The sequence below is a fragment of the Dama dama genome, chromosome 10 (assembly GCF_033118175.1).
Source record: "Dama dama isolate Ldn47 chromosome 10, ASM3311817v1, whole genome shotgun sequence".
Taxonomy (NCBI): domain Eukaryota; kingdom Metazoa; phylum Chordata; class Mammalia; order Artiodactyla; family Cervidae; genus Dama; species Dama dama.
The window spans coordinates 21,215,330-21,233,362 of record NC_083690.1 but is presented as its reverse complement, the minus strand read 5'-3'; the positions used below and the strand labels follow the sequence as shown (position 1 = coordinate 21,233,362).

The 18,033-nt window shown below is 42.0% G+C and overlaps 1 protein-coding gene across 2 annotated transcripts in view; it reads right to left on the bottom strand.

Moving 5' to 3' along the window:
- Positions 1 to 15,724: 15,724 nt before the first annotated feature.
- Positions 15,725 to 18,033, bottom strand: part of METTL9 (methyltransferase 9, His-X-His N1(pi)-histidine) — a 47,347-nt gene continuing 45,038 nt past the window's right edge. Inside the window, exon 5 of one of the 2 annotated variants that reach the window (XM_061153000.1) lies at positions 15,725 to 17,990. In XM_061153000.1, the coding sequence (XP_061008983.1) occupies positions 17,788 to 17,990 (203 nt within the window). In that variant the 3' untranslated portion in view covers positions 15,725 to 17,787. Of the gene's footprint in view, positions 17,994 to 18,033 lie in introns of both variants that reach the window. The other variant, XM_061152999.1, reaches the window with a different exon arrangement.

Sequence of the window (18,033 nt, the reverse complement as noted above, 5' to 3'; positions counted from 1 at the left end):
CAAGGATATACAATGGAAAAAAGACAACCTCTTTAACAAGTGGTGCTGGGAAAACTGGTCAACCACTTGTAAAAGAATGAAACTAGAACACTTTCTAACACCATACACAAAAATAAACTCAAAATGGATTAAAGATCTAAATGTAAGACCAGAAACTATAAAACTCCTAGAGGAGAACATAGGCAAAACACTCTCTGACATAAATCACAGCAAGATCCTCTATGACCCACCTCCCAGAATATTGGAAATAAAAGAAAAACTAAACAAATGGGACCTAATGAAACTTAAAAGCTTTTGCACTACAAAGGAAACTATAAGTAAGGTGAAAAGACAGCCCTCAGATTGGGAGAAAATAATAGCAAATGAAGAAACAGACAAAGGATTAATCTCAAAAATATACAAGCAACTCCTGCAGCTCAATTCCAGAAAAATAAATGACCCAATCAAAAAATGGGCCAAAGAACTAAACAGACATTTCTCCAAAGAAGACATACAGATGGCTAACAAACACATGAAAAGATGCTCAACATCACTCATTATTAGAGAAATGCAAATCAAAACCACAATGAGGTACCATTACACGCCAGTCAGGATGGCTGCTATCCAAAAGTCTACAAGCAATAAATGCTGGAGAGGGTGTGGAGAAAAGGGAACCCTCTTACACTGTTGGTGGGAATGCAAACTAGTACAGCCGCTATGAAAAACAGTGTGGAGATTTCTTAAAAAACTGGAAATAGAACTGCCATATGACCCAGCAATCCCACTTCTGGGCATACACACTGAGGAAACCAGATCTGAAAGAGACACGTGCACCCCAATGTTCATCGCAGCACTGTTTATAATAGCCAGGACATGGAAGCAACCTAGATGCCCATCAGCAGATGAATGGATAAGGAAGCTGTGGTACATATACACCATGGAATAATACTCAGCCATTAAAAAGAATTCATTTGAACCAGTCCTAATGAGATGGATGAAGCTGGAGCCCCTTATACAGAGTGAAGTAAGCCAGAAAGATAAAGAACATTACAGCATACTAACACATATATATGGAATTTAGAAAGATGGTAACGATAACCCTATATGCAAAACAGAAAAAGAGACACAGAAATACAGAACAGACTTTTGAACTCTGTGGGAGAATGTGAGGGTGGGATATTTGAAAAGAACAGCATGTATACTATCTATGGTGAAACAGATCACCAGCCCAGGTGGGATGCATGAGACAAGTGCTCTGGCCTGGTGCACTGGGAAGACCCAGAGGAATCGGGTGGAGAGGGAGGTGGGAGCGGGGATCGGGATGGGGAATGCGTGTGGGTCCATGGCTGATTCGTGTCAATGTGTGACAGGACCCACTGAGGTGTTGTGAGGTAATTAGCCTCCAACTAATAAAAAGAGGGGAAAAAAAAGGAAATTTAGATTCCCACCAAGCTTGCTGGGACAGTTGTGGGAAGCTGACTGCTGGGTAGTTTCAGTCTGCTTCCTTGGCCTTGTTTTGGGGCTGAGCAAGCATGTGTACACTCTTCACAAGCAGAGTCTAGCTTTCTTACAGCTTCATGGTCAGCCCCACTCGTTTTCAAAAAAAAAAAAAAAACACTAGCCCCATAACCCCAATTGCTTGTTGAGAATGCTCTGAATAAAGGCAACAGATAAAGCAGAGACCTGTAAGAGATGACTAGTGATGACTCAGTCACAGATGGCAGTGAGGGTGGGAAGAAGTGGGTGGGGATATTTTGAAGGGTTGTTGTAGTTCAGTCGCTCAGTCATGTCCAACTCTTTGCGACCCCATGGACTGCAGCACGCCAGACTTCCCTGTCCTTCACCATCTCCCAGAGCTTGCTCAAACTCATGTCCATTGAGTCGGTGATGCCATCCAACCATCCTGTCCTCTGTCGTCCCCTTTTCCTCCTGCCTTCAATCTTGCCCAGCATCAGGGTCTTCTCTAATGAGTCAGCTCTTGGCATCAGCTGGCCAAAGTATTGGAGCTTCAGCTTCAGCATCAGTCCTTCCAATGAATATTCAGGGTTGATTTCCTGTAGGATTGACTGGTTGGATCTCCTTACTGTCCAAGAGACTCTCAAGAGTCTCTTCCAACACCACAGTTCAAAAGCATCAATTCTTTGACACTCAGACTTTAGGGTCCAACTCTCACATCCATATATGACTATTAGGAAAACCGTAGCTTTGACTATATGGACTTTCATAGGCAAAGTGATGTCTCTGCTTTTTAATATGCTGTCTAGGTTTGTTATAAGGAGCAAGTGTCTTTTCATTTCATGGTTGCAGTCACCATCTGCAGCGATTCTGGAGCCCAAGAAAATAAAGCCTGTCACTGTTTCCATTGTTTCTCCATCTATTCGCCATTAAGTGATGGGCTCAGATGTCATGATCTTCATTTTTTTGAATGTTGAGTTTTAAGTCAGCTTTTTCACTTTCCTCTTTCACCTTCATCAAGAGGCTCTTTAATTCCTCTTCGCTTTCTGCCATAAGGGTGGTGGTATCTGCATATCTGAGATTGCTGATTTTTTGAAGGGTAGAGCCAATAAACTGAATGTGAGGAATAAAAGACAAGTCACAGACACTTCCAAGGATTTGGGCCTGAGCATCTAGAGAGATGGAAAATAGGAAAAAACCACAGGAGTTGCAGATTTGAGGAAGATGCCCTGGAAATGTGGACAAGCTAAGCTTGAGATGACCATAAAACATCCAAGCGGACAAAGCAAGCAGGCAGTTTGGTGTTGGAGTCTGCAGTTAGAGCAGGGCTCAGACTGGAGCTATCTACACAGAGCAGTCAGCAGATACATGAACCCAGGCCACTGGATGAGGTCACCAAGAAAATGAGCACAAGGGAGAACGTGGGTGAGCTTTAAGGACAGAGACCAATCAGAGAAGAAGGTGTGTTTTCCCACCTGAGGTTCTTAGTCCCTTGGGAAGCTTCCCCCTTTTGTTTTTTTCGAGCAGCTGCTTCCTCTGACCGCCGTCTTGGACCTTGTTTCCTATTCTAACTACCTAGCACAATGTGTTAGTTTCAGGTGTACAACAAAGTAATTCAGTTATACATATACATATATCCATTCTTTTTCAGATTCTCTTCTCATAAAAGTTATTACAGAATATTGAGTAGAGTTCCCTGTGCTATAAAGTAGGCTTGTCTTGAGAGGCCCCAAGATGAGTTGATCTCTACCCTCGCCTCCCCAGAATCTGCAAAGTTTACATAGAGGACTTAACCGATCTCGGTCAAGTCCAGGTGGTCTCAGCAACACATTGCTCTCTCAAGGTTACCTCCCTGAAAAAACGCTCCCCTGGTGGGAACAGTGGGCAGAACATACATTCCAAGGATGAGGGAGGGGTGAGGGGGCTCTGATTGCTCTGGTCCAGCTTGAAGGTTCAATGGGTGGTCACATCCTCTCCATGACCTCCTTCAAGGAATTCAGTTCAGTTCAGTCGCTCAGTCGTGTAGGACTCTTTGCGACCCCATGAATCACAGCACGCCAGGCCTTCGCGTCCATCACAAACTTCCAGAGTTTACTCAAACTCATGTCCATGGAGTCGGTGATGCCATCCAACCATCTCATCCTCTGTCATCCCCTTCTCCTCCTGCCCCCAATCCCTCCCAGCATCAGGGTCTTTTCCAATGAGTCAACTCTTCGCATGAGGTGGCCAAAGTATTGGAGTTGCAGCTTCAGCATCAGTCCTTCCAATGAACACCCAGGACTGATTTCCTTTAAGATGGACTGGTTGGATCTCCTTGCAGTCCAAGGGACTCTCAAGAGTCTTCTCCAACACCACAGTTCAAAAGCATCAAGGGGTTAGCTAGCTACAACCCAAGGGCCAAATTCACAGGTTACCTTGCATGGCTCATGAGATAAAAATGGTTTTTACGTTTTTAAACAGTTTCAAAAAATCAAAAGAACAATATGTCTGGACACATGAAAATTTCATGTATGCAATTTAAATATTAGTGTCCATAAATACAGTTGTATTAGACGACGACCACTCCGCTCACTTAAGTATCGTCTATGGCTGCCTTCACGCTACAATGGCAAAGCTGGGAAGTTGCAACAGAGGCTGCGTGGCCCCACAAAGCTGAAAATACTTACTCTCTGTGCCTTTACTGAAAGAGTTTGCCAAGCCTGCGAGCTACATTCTTACATGCTTACAGAAGAAATGTGAGTTTGAGATGGTTTCAACATAATACACGAGGGAGAAAATAAGTATGAAGGAAACAAGTTGAGAACTGAAGCTGAAGCCCATTATATTCCTGTATCTACCTTTGTATGGGTTCGAAATTCTTTGCATACGAAACATAAATTATTTTTTAAAAGAAAAACAAAATAAACTTTTTATTTTTAAAAAAGGGTGGAGAGATGTGGAGAAACTGGGAAAGGGTTCTGAAAGGAGTGACCAGAGGCTGGTAGGAAAGCAGGTGACTCCCAGGCAGCTCACAACCCAATCTCCAGATGCCAGGCTCCCCGGAACTTAAAAGGAGCCCCACAATGCACAACCATGGTTTCTTGAGATTACTTTATGGGTGCCCCAGCATCCTCTAATACAGATTTCCCTGCTATTGTCTGACTTGTTATGTAAATAGATTCTCTATCCCCCCTAAGGGGACTTCCACAACCGGTTTTGGGAACAGTTACGCTCATTTTACTGCTCAGGGAAAAAGCAAACTGAAATTTTGGAAACCTCCAGACATGGAAGGCAGAGCATTCTAACAGATTCTGAGTGAACCTGATCTCAAAGCACTTAGTAGATGCCTTCTGCCCCATCAATCCCACCCCACAGGTGGGGATGTTCAGCTCACCTAAGAGCTCTTACTGGCTTTGAGACTTTGGGGAACCTTTGTCTCTTTTTTTCTCCCTTTCCTTTGGTCAGCTGCCCTGGGGCATTGGCCTCATTCACAATTCTCCAGTTTCCCAGACAATGAGGCTTCTTGTGCTTATTGCTGCAGTCTCCCTATTAATTCTACAAGGGGTTTACAATTACTGAAACAGAAGCTCCACTTTCTGCTGCACATTAAGTCTTCGTTCCAACGAAATCCCAGTCCAAAGCCAGGATGGGATTTGATTTTAATTAAAAGTCCCTCAGGTCACTCTCTTTCAGGAGCTTGGCCAAGAGGATTAAAAGGACTGAGCTTGGCAATGGTGATTTGGGGGTCGATAGCTTTGTCCATGCATCCAGCCCCCTCCCCACCCAAAGGCCTGCAGATGGGCGAAAATCAGGCAGGCAAGGACTTCTTTGAAGGAACTCAAAATGAAACCAGTAACAATAGCCACAAACCTGAACTGAATGTGGGTTCTTAAAAACCTTGACCATCAGGTTTCCTGGGACTGAGGGATTCCGCTTTAAGACCTGGAATGTTGCAGGCAAACCGGGATGAGCTGGTCATTCAATGAATGAGAGACATTTTGCAAAGATGCTGGGAGGTTCCCCTAATGCTGGGGCATACCGTCCCAGACACAAATCAACAATTCACAATTACATGGAGTTTTACTGTCTGCAAAGCAGTGCCATTTAAGGTCCATATTATGGATACAAACATACAGGTCTACAGATACTAACCTGGAGATTTTCTACCGAAAGCAAAAAAATAACCCACAAGACCATATTTATTACTATTAATGCAAAGTGGTATAACTTGTCTGGTTTGTAGGATACCATGCTATTTGAACTGGATTTGGATTTCATTTTGAACTGTGGTATTAGAACAGCCCCATCCCTTGAGTTCTACTCAAGGGAATGTGTGCTTTCTTTCTAGACTAGAGGCATCAGGCCTGAGTGCTGCTCCCAGTTCTGTCCCTAAAGGTGAGACTCTGGCCTGTCATTCTCCTCCCTCTCTTTGAGTCTTAGGAGAGTAAAATGGAAGGCTTGGGATTCTGCGATAGAAGGAGAAATAGGAGGATGCTGCCTCACTGGGCATCCTCTATCTGCTGGACCAATTCATTTGCCCCGTCCACCAGACCTGAGGGTTTATTTGGTCTCACCGGTGAGTTCAGCAGACACATAGAATTCACAGAGTGAGCAAATGGCAGAAGGGGGGCCCAGACACAGGGCTGCCCGAGTCCTTAGTAATCATAATTGTAGCGACCACTGAATGAGTGAGAATGAAGCATGCACCCCTCCACACACACTGCCTCACTTAGTCCTTGCAGGATCTTTGAGGCAAATATGACTGTTATTTCTATTTCACAGACAAGGATATGGGTTTTAAAAGGTCGAGTGGCCTGCCGAGAATCACACAACTATTAGGTGGCAGGGCCAGGTCCCGAACCCTGAACGAAATGATTCCAAACACTTAGTAGGTCTGCTCTCCAGCCCCTGCTCAGTGGCCCTGAACCTGAACTCCAGATGGCCAGTGCCACCTCAGGGCTAAAAGCCCCAGTTTTCATTTAGACCACTGATTACAGCTGTGTGCTCTTCAACAAACTCCTTGACCTCGCTGGGCTTACGATTCCTTCTCTGTACAATGCAGGTGGCGATGATACCTCACAAAGACAGAGGTTTCTCTGGTGGCTCAGATGGCAAAGAATCTGCCTGCAATTCGGGAGACCCAGGTTTGATCCCTGGATGGGGAAGAGCCCCAGGAGGAGGGCATGGCAACCCACTTCAGTATTCTTGCCTGGAGAATGCCATAGATAGAGGAGCTTGGCGGGCTTCAGTCCAAGGGGTCCCAAAGAGTTGGACACGACTGAAACTGCTAAGCAGGCACAAAGGCTGTGTAAAGGTGTTTTTTAAAGTTCATCAAAAATAAAATAAAATAAGGTTCATCAATTTTTCCAATGCATAATGGGTGCTGTTTGCTCTACCTGAATATTCTCATTTCTTGCTCACAACAGCCATGAAATATAATTTGAAATATATGTAAAGAAATTTCCTTGTATGTAAAATATGTAAAAAGAAACAAAAAACTGACCCCAGCGCTGGCACATATAAACACTGGACAAATAGTAGCTATTATTATTGATGCTACTGTTGTTGCTACTGATATTATCATGACTAAGTAGTTGCCTTCATGGCTGCTCTTATTAACTGGGTTCGGATCCCTTTCTTAGAAATTTCCTCCCCTCCCCTCCCATGGACGCCCCCTCCCCACGAGCCCTTCAAGTCGCCGAATCTCTCTCTGCCCACTCTCCGTTCTCCCTCTGGCCCCCGCCGCCCTCCTTGTACCTTGGGCCCCTTCTCCAGGCAGACCCCCGCGGCGAGTCCCTGGCCCCCGCGCACCCCAGCGCCTGAGCAGCGCCCGCCCGCGCCTCACCTGCGGTGCCCGGCTCCGCTGCTCCCAGTCCAGCGCGCGGGCGGTCCCTGCGGCGGCCGGAGTGGAGACCCGGGCACCGAGCGCCGTGGGGGTCACAGGCCCGCAGCTGCAAGACTCCGACAAAAGCGCGCTCTCTCCCTCGCCCCTCTCCGAAAGAGCGGCGAGGAAAGAGGCTGAAGGGCTCTCCAAACACATCCACCAATTGCGTGTAGGGACTTTATTTGGATCAGAATTCAAACAAACTATTTTAAAAATGATGGAACAATTGGAGCAATGTGGTCGCTGGAGGTTTACTGGTTAGTTTTTTTACGTGTGACAACTGTAATGTGGCTCTTTTTTTAGAGTCCTTATATTTTGCAGATACATATTTTCAAAGCTGAAACATGATGTCTGGGACTTGCTTGGAAATAACGGGGACCAAGGAGTGGCAGGAATCTGGGTGAAACAAGACTGGTCCTGTGTTGATACTAGCTGCCTCCTGAGCAGAGGTTATTATTATCTATTTTCTTCTTTTTCATGTGTTTGGAATTTTCCATAATGCAACGGTAAAAAACAAACAGAAGAACTGTAAAGATATTCGGACACCTTGGTCAGTAAATGTGACCAAATTTATATAAAGGGGAAAAAAATCCTCAGAAGTAAAAAAAAGTTTGTGCACCAAAATATTTAATGCAGCAGCACTGCATGTAAATGCAAAAGGAGAGTCAGGTAGGAAAAGAGCCAACTCGTGTTCCCATTAAGGAAATGGTTACATGAACTATACTATATCAACTTCATGGATTATACAGCTATTTAAATGGGTATGAACAAAGACTGTGTAATAGACACACAAGGAAATAATTTTATATCTAAAAATGTCAAACATGAAGTCATATGTGTTTATGTAAGGGCTTCCCAGGTGGCTCAGTGATAATGAATCTGGCTGCCAATGCAGGAGACACAGGTTCCATCCCTGGGTTGGGTAGATCCCCTGGAGGAGGAAATGGCAACCCACTCCAGCAATCTTGCCTGGAAAATTCCATGGACAGAGGAGCCTGGAAGGCTACAGTCCATGGAGTTGCAAAGAGTCAGACATGACTGAGCATGCACACGTGCAACATATATGCATGTGTGCATAACTTGTATTAAAACAGGAAATACATTGAAGTGTTAGGTGTGCGTGGTGGAATTATGCATAACTATCTTTTCTATCTTTTCTAAGCTCTACACAGTCAACAAAAACAAGACCAGGAGCTGACAGTGGCTCAGATCTTGAACTCCTTATTACAAAATTCATACTTACACTGAAGAAAGTAGGGAAAACCACTAGGCCATTCAGGTATGGCCTAAATCAAATCCCTAACAATTATACAGTGGAAGTGACAAATAGATTCAAGGGATTAGATCTGATAGACCCAGTGCCTGAAGAGCTATGGACGGAAGTTCGTAACATTGTACAGGAGACAGTGATCAAAACCATCCCCAAGGAAAAGAAATGCACAAAAGCAAAATGGTTGTCTGAGGAGGGCTTACAAATAGCTGAGAAAAGAAGAGAAGTGAAAGCAAAGGAGAAAAGGAAAGATATACCCATCTGAATGCAGAGTTTCAAAGAATAGCAAGGAGAGATAAGAAAGCTTTCCTCAGTGATCAATGCGGGGGCGGGGGGGTGGGGGGACAATAGAATGGGCAAGACTAGAGATCTCGTCAAGAAAATTAGAGCTACCAAGGGAACATTTCATGCAAAGATGGATACAATAAAGGACAGAAACAGTATGGACCTAATAGAAGCAGAAGATATTAAGAAGAGGTGGCAAGAATACACAGAAGAACTATACAAAAAAGATCTTAATGACCCAGATAACCACATGGTGTGATAACTCATCTAGAACCAGACATCCTGGAATGCAAAGTCAAGTGGGCCTTAGGAAGCATCACTCCGAACAAAGCTAGTGGAGGTGATGGAATTCCAACTGAGCTATTTCAAATCCAAAGAAATGATGCTGTGAAAGTGCTGCCCTCAGTATGCCAGCAAATTTGGAAAACTCAGCAGTGGCCACAGGACTGGAAAAGATCAGTTTTCATTCCAATCACAAAGAAAGGCAATGCCAAAGAATGTTCAAACTACCACACAATTGCACTCATTTCACATGCTAGCAAAGTAATGCTCAAAATTCTCTAAGCCAGGCTTCAATAGTACATGAACTGAGAATTTCCTGATGTTCAAGCTGGATTCAGAAAAGACAGAGGAACCAGAAATCAAATCGCCAACATTCGTTGAATCACAGAAAAAGCAAGAGAATTCCAGAAAAACATCCACTTTTTCTTCATTGACTATGCTAAAGCCTTTGATTGTGTGGATCAAAACAAACTGTGGAAAATTAAAGAGACGGGAACAGCAGACCACCTTACCTGTCTGCTGTGAAACCTGTATGCAGGCCAAGAAGCAACAGTTAGAACTGGACATGGATCAACGGACGATTCCAAATTGGGAAAGGATAACATCAAGGCTGTATATTGAAACCCTGCTTATTTAACTTATATGCAGAGTACATGATGCGAAATGCTGGGCTGGATGAAGCACAAGCTGGAATCAACATTGCCAGGAGAAATACCAATCACCTCAGATATACAGATAACACCATCTTGATGGCAGAAAGTGAAGAGGAATTAAAGAGCCTCTTGATGAAGGTGCCTTTTCATACTGTTCATGGGATTCTCAAGGCAAGAATACTGAAGTGGTTTGGCATTCCCTTCGCCCATCACTTCATGGCAAATAGATGGGGAAACAGTGGAAATAGTGACAGACTTTATTTTTCGGGGCTCCAAAATCAGTGCAGATGGTTACTGCAGCCATGAAATTAAAAGATGCTTACTCCTTGGAAGAAAAGTTATGACCAACTGACTCATTTGAAAAGACCCTGATGCTAGGAAATATTGAAGTGGGAGAAGGGGACAATAGAGGATGAAATGGTTGGATGGCATCACCAACTCAATGGACATGAGTTTGAGTGAACCGGGAGTTGGTGATGGACAGGGAGGCCTGGCATGCTGCGGTTCATGGGGTCGCAAAGAGTTGGACATGACTCACCGACTGAACTGAACTGATGAAGGTGAAAGTGGAGAGTGAAAAAGCTGACTTAAAACTCAACATTCAGAAAACTAAGAGCACGGCATTCAGTCCCATCACTTCATGGCAAATAGGGAAATAATGGAAACAGTGACAGACTTTATTTTGTTTTGCTCCAAAATCACTGCAGATGGTGACTACATCCATGAAATTAAAAGATGCTTGCTCCTTGGAAGAAAAGCTATGACAAAACTAGACAGCATATTAAGAAGCGGAGACATTACTTTGCCAACAAAGGTCCGTCTAGTCAAAGGTATGGTTTTTCTAGTAGTCATGTATGGATGTGAGAGTTGGACCATAAAGAACGCTGAGCATTGAAGAATTGATGCTTTTGAACTCTGGTGTTGGAGAAGCCTCTTGAGAGTTCCTTGGACTGCAAAGAGATCAAAGCAGTCAATACTAACAGAAATCAGTCCTGAATATTAATTGGAAGGACTGATGCTAAAGCTGAAGCTCCAATACTTTGGCCACCTGATGCGAAGAACCGACTCACTGGAAAAGACCCTGATGCTCGGAACGATTGAAGGCAGGAGGAGAAGGGGATGACAGAGGACAAGATGGTTGGATGGCATCGCTGACTCAATGGACATGAGTTTGAGCAAGCTCCGGGAGTTGGTGATGGACAGGGAAGTCCCTGGGATCTGCAAAGAGTCGGACACAACCGAGCAATTGAACAAATCTTTTCTAATGAAAATATAATTGTGAACTCTAGAGATTTCCTCGCAATCCTTTACATTTAATGAAGCACATCTCAATGCCTGAAATGTTTTGAAAAACTGACATGTATAATGCTGACATTACTTTGTTGGTGGCAGAATTACATATACTCTTCAGAAATGACCGACTCTGCTGCTCTGTTGCTCAGTTGATGGTTATTTATAAAAATTTATTAAAGTTATTTATAAATAGTTATAATATTTGTCAGCATTCTCAAAAACATCCTTTTATTCCTAGGCTCCTGGTTTAATCCTTCAAACAAGAAGCTTACTCTCAAGCACTAGATGATAGAAAATGTCTTCCATCTTTTGTCAATTTTTGATTTAGAAAATAAGTGTCTATGAGTTTCACATGATTCATCTTGGAAGAATAAAAGTATCTTTTATTGTCAAAATTTTTAATGTTAAAAATTTATAAATACGTATGTGTGGGCACATACATGTATGTAAAATGTCCAGAAGGGTATATGCTGCTCCTGAGGCTGCTAAGTCGCTTCAGTCGTGTCCGACTCTGTGCGACCCCATAGACAGCAGCCCACCAGGCTCCCCCATCCCTGGAATTCTCCAGGCAAGAACACTGGAGTGGGCTGCCATTTCCTTCTCCAATGCATGAAAGTGAAAAGTGAAAGTGAAGTTGCTCAGTCATGTCCAACTCTTCGCGACCCCATGGACTGCAACCCACCAGGCTCCTCTGCCCATGGGATTTTCCAGGCAAGGGTACTGGAGTGGGTTGCCATTGCCTTCTCCAAGGGTATATACCAAAATGTTAATAGTGGTCCTCTAAGGGTTATGGTTCAGCTAAAATCTACTTGCATGCTCTTTACACCTGTCTGTATTTTCTACTTTTTCTGTAACAAATATGCTACTTATAATGCCCAACCCAGTAGTGCTTTATGATCAGTCACAGCCACCTTATAAATAATAAATAATAAAAACAAGGTGGTAAAATCAAGTGTAGGGAAAACTGTTTTGTTCTGCTCAGTATAAAATGGACTGCCAACATATTCTCAAACATTTCAACTCTACCATTTGAAAAGCATTGAGGGTTCCAAGTTTAAAACCAGTGTTCTGCATCTTGGTTCCTGGGTTTCCATACCAAAAAAAAATAACAAGAAAAATGACTTGAGAACAAACTTACGGTTGCCGGTACACAATGCTCTATATAAAATGGATAACCAACAAAGACCTACTGTATAGTACATGGAACTCAGCTCATTGCTATGTGGCAGCCTGGATGGGAGTTTGGGAGAGAACAGATACATGTATATGTGTGGCCGAGTCCCTCCACTGTTCACCTTAAACTAACACAACATTGTTCATCAGCTATTTGTTGCTGTTCAGTCGCTAAGTCATGTCTCTTTGTGACCCCATGGACTCCACGGCCTGCAACACACCAGGCTTCCTCATCCTTCATTATCTCTCAGTTTGCTCAAACTCATGTCCAGTGAGTCGGTGTATTGGCTATACCTGAATACAAAATAGTTTTAAAAAGTGAAAAAAGATGAAAATACAAAATAAAAGTACTATGCTGATTCCTGAAGAGGATAGAAGAAAACAGCATTTGGGCATCCTATCTGTTCTTAATTATTTTCCACAACTTAAGAAATGCAGGTGTATAAGACACTCCAGATTTACATGGTCATTTATTTGGGGGTGTAAAGAGGGGATCTTTATAGTTTTCATTTTATACTTACTGAAAGTAATTTTTAAATGGTCCTGCACAAAAAATAGACTAGTATTTAATTCATGTGAATACAGCATATTGACTCTAAAATTCAGAGGGAAATCTTAAGTTCTAGTTATGGAATAATGATTCTAATTCTCCAGAAGTATGAAATTTCATAATGAAAAAGTACTTTCGTATCAGTGTACACTGATTCCAATTCTTTGATATCAATATAGATAGCAAGCTATAAAGTACAGGTTACTACTAGTAAATGAAACCCAATGCCATACAAGTACTACAAAAACAAACCACCAAGAGAAATGCAAATCAAAACCACTGCATACCACCTCACATCTATTGAATGGCTACTATCAAGAAAAATACAAAAGAACAAATGTTAGGGAGGATGTGGAGAAATTAGAACCCTTGTGCACTGTTGGCGGGAATGTAAAATGGTGCAGCCACTGTGAAAAACAATATGGCAATTCCTCAAAAAATTAAACATAGAATGAGTGTCTGATCCAGAAATTCCACTTCTGGGTATAGACCCAGAAGTGAAAACAGCAACTCAAACAGATTATTCATTCACCCATGTTCATAGTCGCATTATTCTCAATAACAAAAGTAATGCAGGTGTCCATTGACAGATGAATGGATAAGCAAAACACACAAATTATTCAGGGTTAGAAAGGGAAGAAACTTTGACACATATTGTAACATGGATGAACTCTGAGATCATTGTGCTAAATGAAATAAGCCAGTCATAGAGAAAATAATGTTGTAAGATTCTACTTATATGAGGTACCTAGAATAGCCAAAGTCAAAGAAAGTAGAATGGTGATTGCCAGGACTGGGGGTGGGGGAAGGGGGAAAGGAACAGGGAGTTAGTGTTAATGGCTACAGAGTTTCAGTTTTGCAAAATGTGAAAACAGTAAAAATGGATTATAGTGATGGTTGCACAATTTGAATGTACTAAATACCATTGAATTGAACACCTAGAAGTGGTTAAGATGGTAAATTTCATATGATGTTACAATAAAAATTTGGAAGAAAAATATAAATAATGGTACTATGTCAATAAACAGTAAATAATTTTAAATGTAAGCAACTAAATGGGATGTAGTATGCTGAATTGGCTCCTAGAACAGAGGAAAAGGTCATTAATGGAAAAATGGGCAAAACTGCACTAGTCAGTAGTTTATTAATAGGGTATCGATGTTAATTTCTTAGTTTAGACAAACATAACATGGCTACTATGCAAGACAATGTTGGGGGGTTAAGGGTATACAGTAGCTCTCTGTACTATCTTTGCAAGGTTTCTCGAAGTCTGTTATTCCAAAATAAAAGTAACAACTAAAAAGAAATTAGAATCAACTCCTACGTAGAAGACAGGAGTGCATGTGCTCAGCAGTGTCTGACTCTTCACAACTGTATGGACTGTAGCCCCGCCAAGCTCCTCTGTCCATGGAACTTCCCAGGCAAGAGTACTGGAGTGGGTTGCCATTTCCTCCCGCAGGGGATCTTCCCGACCCAGGGATCGAAACCATGTCTCCTTCCTCTCCTGCATTGGCAGGTGGCTTCTTTACCACTGAGCCACCTGGGAAGCCCACATAGACCAAGACAATACAAATATATTAGAATTGATAAAGTAGACACCAAAATATGAACACCTATACAGATAGCTACAGGAGACGTGAAATCAGTTTTACTGTGTTGTTCACTATTGCCTAGCTACTGTCTTATCATACAATTGCAAAAGGGCAGGCTATTGAATTTTATATTGTGGTAATATTTCCTTCATGATACTGGGTGCATTTTCTCAATTAAATCTTGGCATGGATAGTGTGATCTTCCTTCTGCCAATTCATGATTTTATATCTTTGATAATTTGTTACTTGGTGAGCATCTTGGTTGTTTCAAGTCAATGATAAGCCCAGTTTTGTGCTCAGCGGATTCCTAGGCAGCACAACTCAGTCTGGACGGCCCTGGCTCAGGGCACTGGCTTCCAGCTGTAACACAGGTGCATTGGATATAAGCCTATTTGAGGAGAACTTAGGTATCTGCACAAACGTGCTAAGTCACTTTAGCCACTGGAAGCCCAAGTGGACGGACGGTACTGTAGCTTTTAGACAAAAAAAGATCATGAAATGCTTTTTTTTTTTTTCCATGAAATGCTTTTATCAGTAACTAAGCAGCAGCACGGTGAAGTCAATGGCACCCCACTCCAGTACTCTTGCCTGGAAAATCCCACGGACGGAGGAGCCTAATGGGCTGCAGTCCATGGGGTCGCTGAGTTGGACACGACTGAGTGACTTCATTTTCACTTTTCACTTTCATGCATTGGAGAAGGAAATGGCAACCCACTCCAGTGTTCTTGCCTGGAGAATCCCAGGGACAGCGGAGCCTGGTAGGCTGTCGTCTCTGGGGTCACACAGAGTCGGACATGACTGACACGACTTAGCAGCAGCAAGCAGTAGGAAACAACTGGTAAAAACATCTTGCTTCATTATGAGTCTGCTTGAATACTCTGCTCTGAAGAGTAGATTTCAAAGTTAATGAAACATGTTGGAGCAGAACTAAGTGAAAACAAAGCTTTACTCAGAAAGACAATTTGAAACAACTAAGTTTTATTTTATTTCCCAGCCCAGCTGCTTTTCTGTTAAAGGTCAATTATGTAAAAACTGATGTGACATAAGAGAAGGGTAGAAAATACACTGTCTCTCTTAACAGCTCTGCACAAGAGAGAAACGACTAAGGCTATTCTGTCTTCTTCTCTTCCATTCTCCGACATCAGTGGTCTCAACACTCCAGGGGCTTACAGCTGCAGGTGCAAAGAGCTTTGACCCACAGGTGCAGCTTGCATTTCCTTTCTCTGTGACCTTTAAGGTCAACTGGTTAGCTTGCTTTGACTGCAAATAGAGGTCTTCTTAATTCCTCCAGTACAACCTTAACTTGATATGAAACACTTACACAAGGAATGGTGCAGACAAGAAGGCAGTTTATTGTATCAATACTTTGGGGAGAAAAAAGAAAAAACATGATTCCATTTAAGAGGAAATAAACAGTCACTGACACTCAGTAAGCAACACTGCCATCTAGTGGAATGACGACATACCACCAAGACTTTCAAGACCAGGCATGAAATGTGAGTGGATTTGTCAGTTTAAATTTTCACCAAAAAAACGGCACTTTTGAGAAGATGATTTTCAGAGAACCTCAGATTTTGAGAAAGTATTTTCTTTAAAATGCACAAATGTATGTGCTTTCTGATTTGGGGGGTAAGAAGGAGGTTTGTTTCTTTTTTTTCCCAAATAGACTACCAAATTAATTCTCAATTTCAAACTAAATGAAACACTTTGGAGCAACCTGCCTCTTTAAGCATCTGTCACTCTTGCACTCTGGTTCAGCAGTCTAAACAGCAACCCCTGATGATGACAATTTATAAAGAAGCAAAACTCAACTGTACAAGAACTACATTAAGTTTACTCATTTCCTCTATTTTTACAATCTAAGGTGCTAAGTATTTGCACTTCACTTATTTGAATTCCTGGGGGGGGAAAAAGCATTAGAACGCACCAATAATGCTTTTGCATAAATCACATAACCCAACTCTTATTATGACTACACAATAACGGTGGAAGATACTGGTGTGAGGACGTGGGAATGCTGTTCTTAATGAATAATAAAGTCATTCTTCTCAAGGCTTTAATTCTCCTTTATAGCCAGGTGCTGTAGTAAATGTGATTTGATGACTTCTATGAGCATATAGATGAGAATATTTAATGAAACACCTGGCTGACAAAAGCAAGTTGTGAGAATAACATTGTTAATAGGCATGATCTCAAATTGGCACCTCTATGATTACTGATATTTTAGATTCTGGGTTAAGTGCTCTGCTCTTTGGAACATCCACAATGGTTATCGATCTTGGTAATGAGCTCCTCGTTGCAACATTTCTGGATATATGGTTGGAGGCACTCACGGATTCTAGAATGCATGAGTCTGATATGGTTTTCTTAAACCATACTCCTGGCAAACTATAAACTCAGTTAAGGATTTCGAGAAGAGCCAAGTTCTATGAAAGAGGTATACAAGGACAGGGTTAAGAAGCGGAATTAAAACAATTTTAGGTTGTGTTCTTGTCAGCAGACAAAACCGAATGTTCTAGTTCTGAGAACCTGAGATTCTCCAGAAAAGCAAAATTCTGAGTGTAGGACACAAGTTACCACAAAGTCAGAACCCAGTGCTCTGTATTTCAAAAAAAAAAAAAAATATATATATATATATATATATGTATGAGTTGGGGAGTGAGGGTAGTCCCTGAAGTACATCTGAACGAGGTGGTTCTTTTGAGAGTTAGTCTGGGTTGCCTGTGTTCACCACAATTTGCAATAATCACCCCACCCCAGTCTAAAGCCTTCCTTTACCATATATTCTAGTCTACTTCATCTTTCTTTCATATATGCTACTACTTGGGCACCCCTGAAGCAAAGCAATTAAAGATGCTTGGGAAGCCTTATAGTAACTCCAACATGATGCCAAAGTCACCTCCAAAAAAAGTTTATTAGCACGATTAAAAACATTTTCTGGAATAATGACAGAATTTCTAAACATGAAAGAGGATCAGTGGCTATACTTTATAACCAATATTTGCAACGGGAAAGACAGCTTTATGGCCCAGTCTTCATTTTATTACAAACAACCCCCATTTACTGGTTCCCTGTGAAGTCATGACTATTGCTTTGGGAATGAGGCCCTACTGCAATTAAGTATAAAAAATATCTTCCATAATTGGAGTGTGACCTGCATTATTGAGTAAACAGTTGATAAAAATCCTCGAAGAGTTGGTTTTTTTGTTTTTTAAAAAACATTCCTTTTACACACTACAAAGCAATAATTAGTATTTTGGCTTTTAAAATTCCTACATGATATTTAGAATGGCAGTCCCCAAAGGTCCTCCCTTCATATAACTGAACTCGCAGACCCTCTTCCGGAGTGTACATTCTTGGGGTGGACTCTGAAGACTTCAACATCCACATGTTTATACGGGTTTGAGAACAAAGACAGCATCATCCAGAACGTAGTAGTCATTATACATGTCGCCTTCACACAGGTATGGCAGTCTGGTGAAAGCTTCGATAACAAAACCAGCTTTTCTGAAAACTTCAGGCAGACTATTCACTTGTTCTTCCCAATTCTGTCCCTTGATTTCCAAAATTTCCGATGGTTTATCCCACTTGCCACCTACTAAAACAAAAACATGAAGTTAAATTCTTGAACAAGCAGA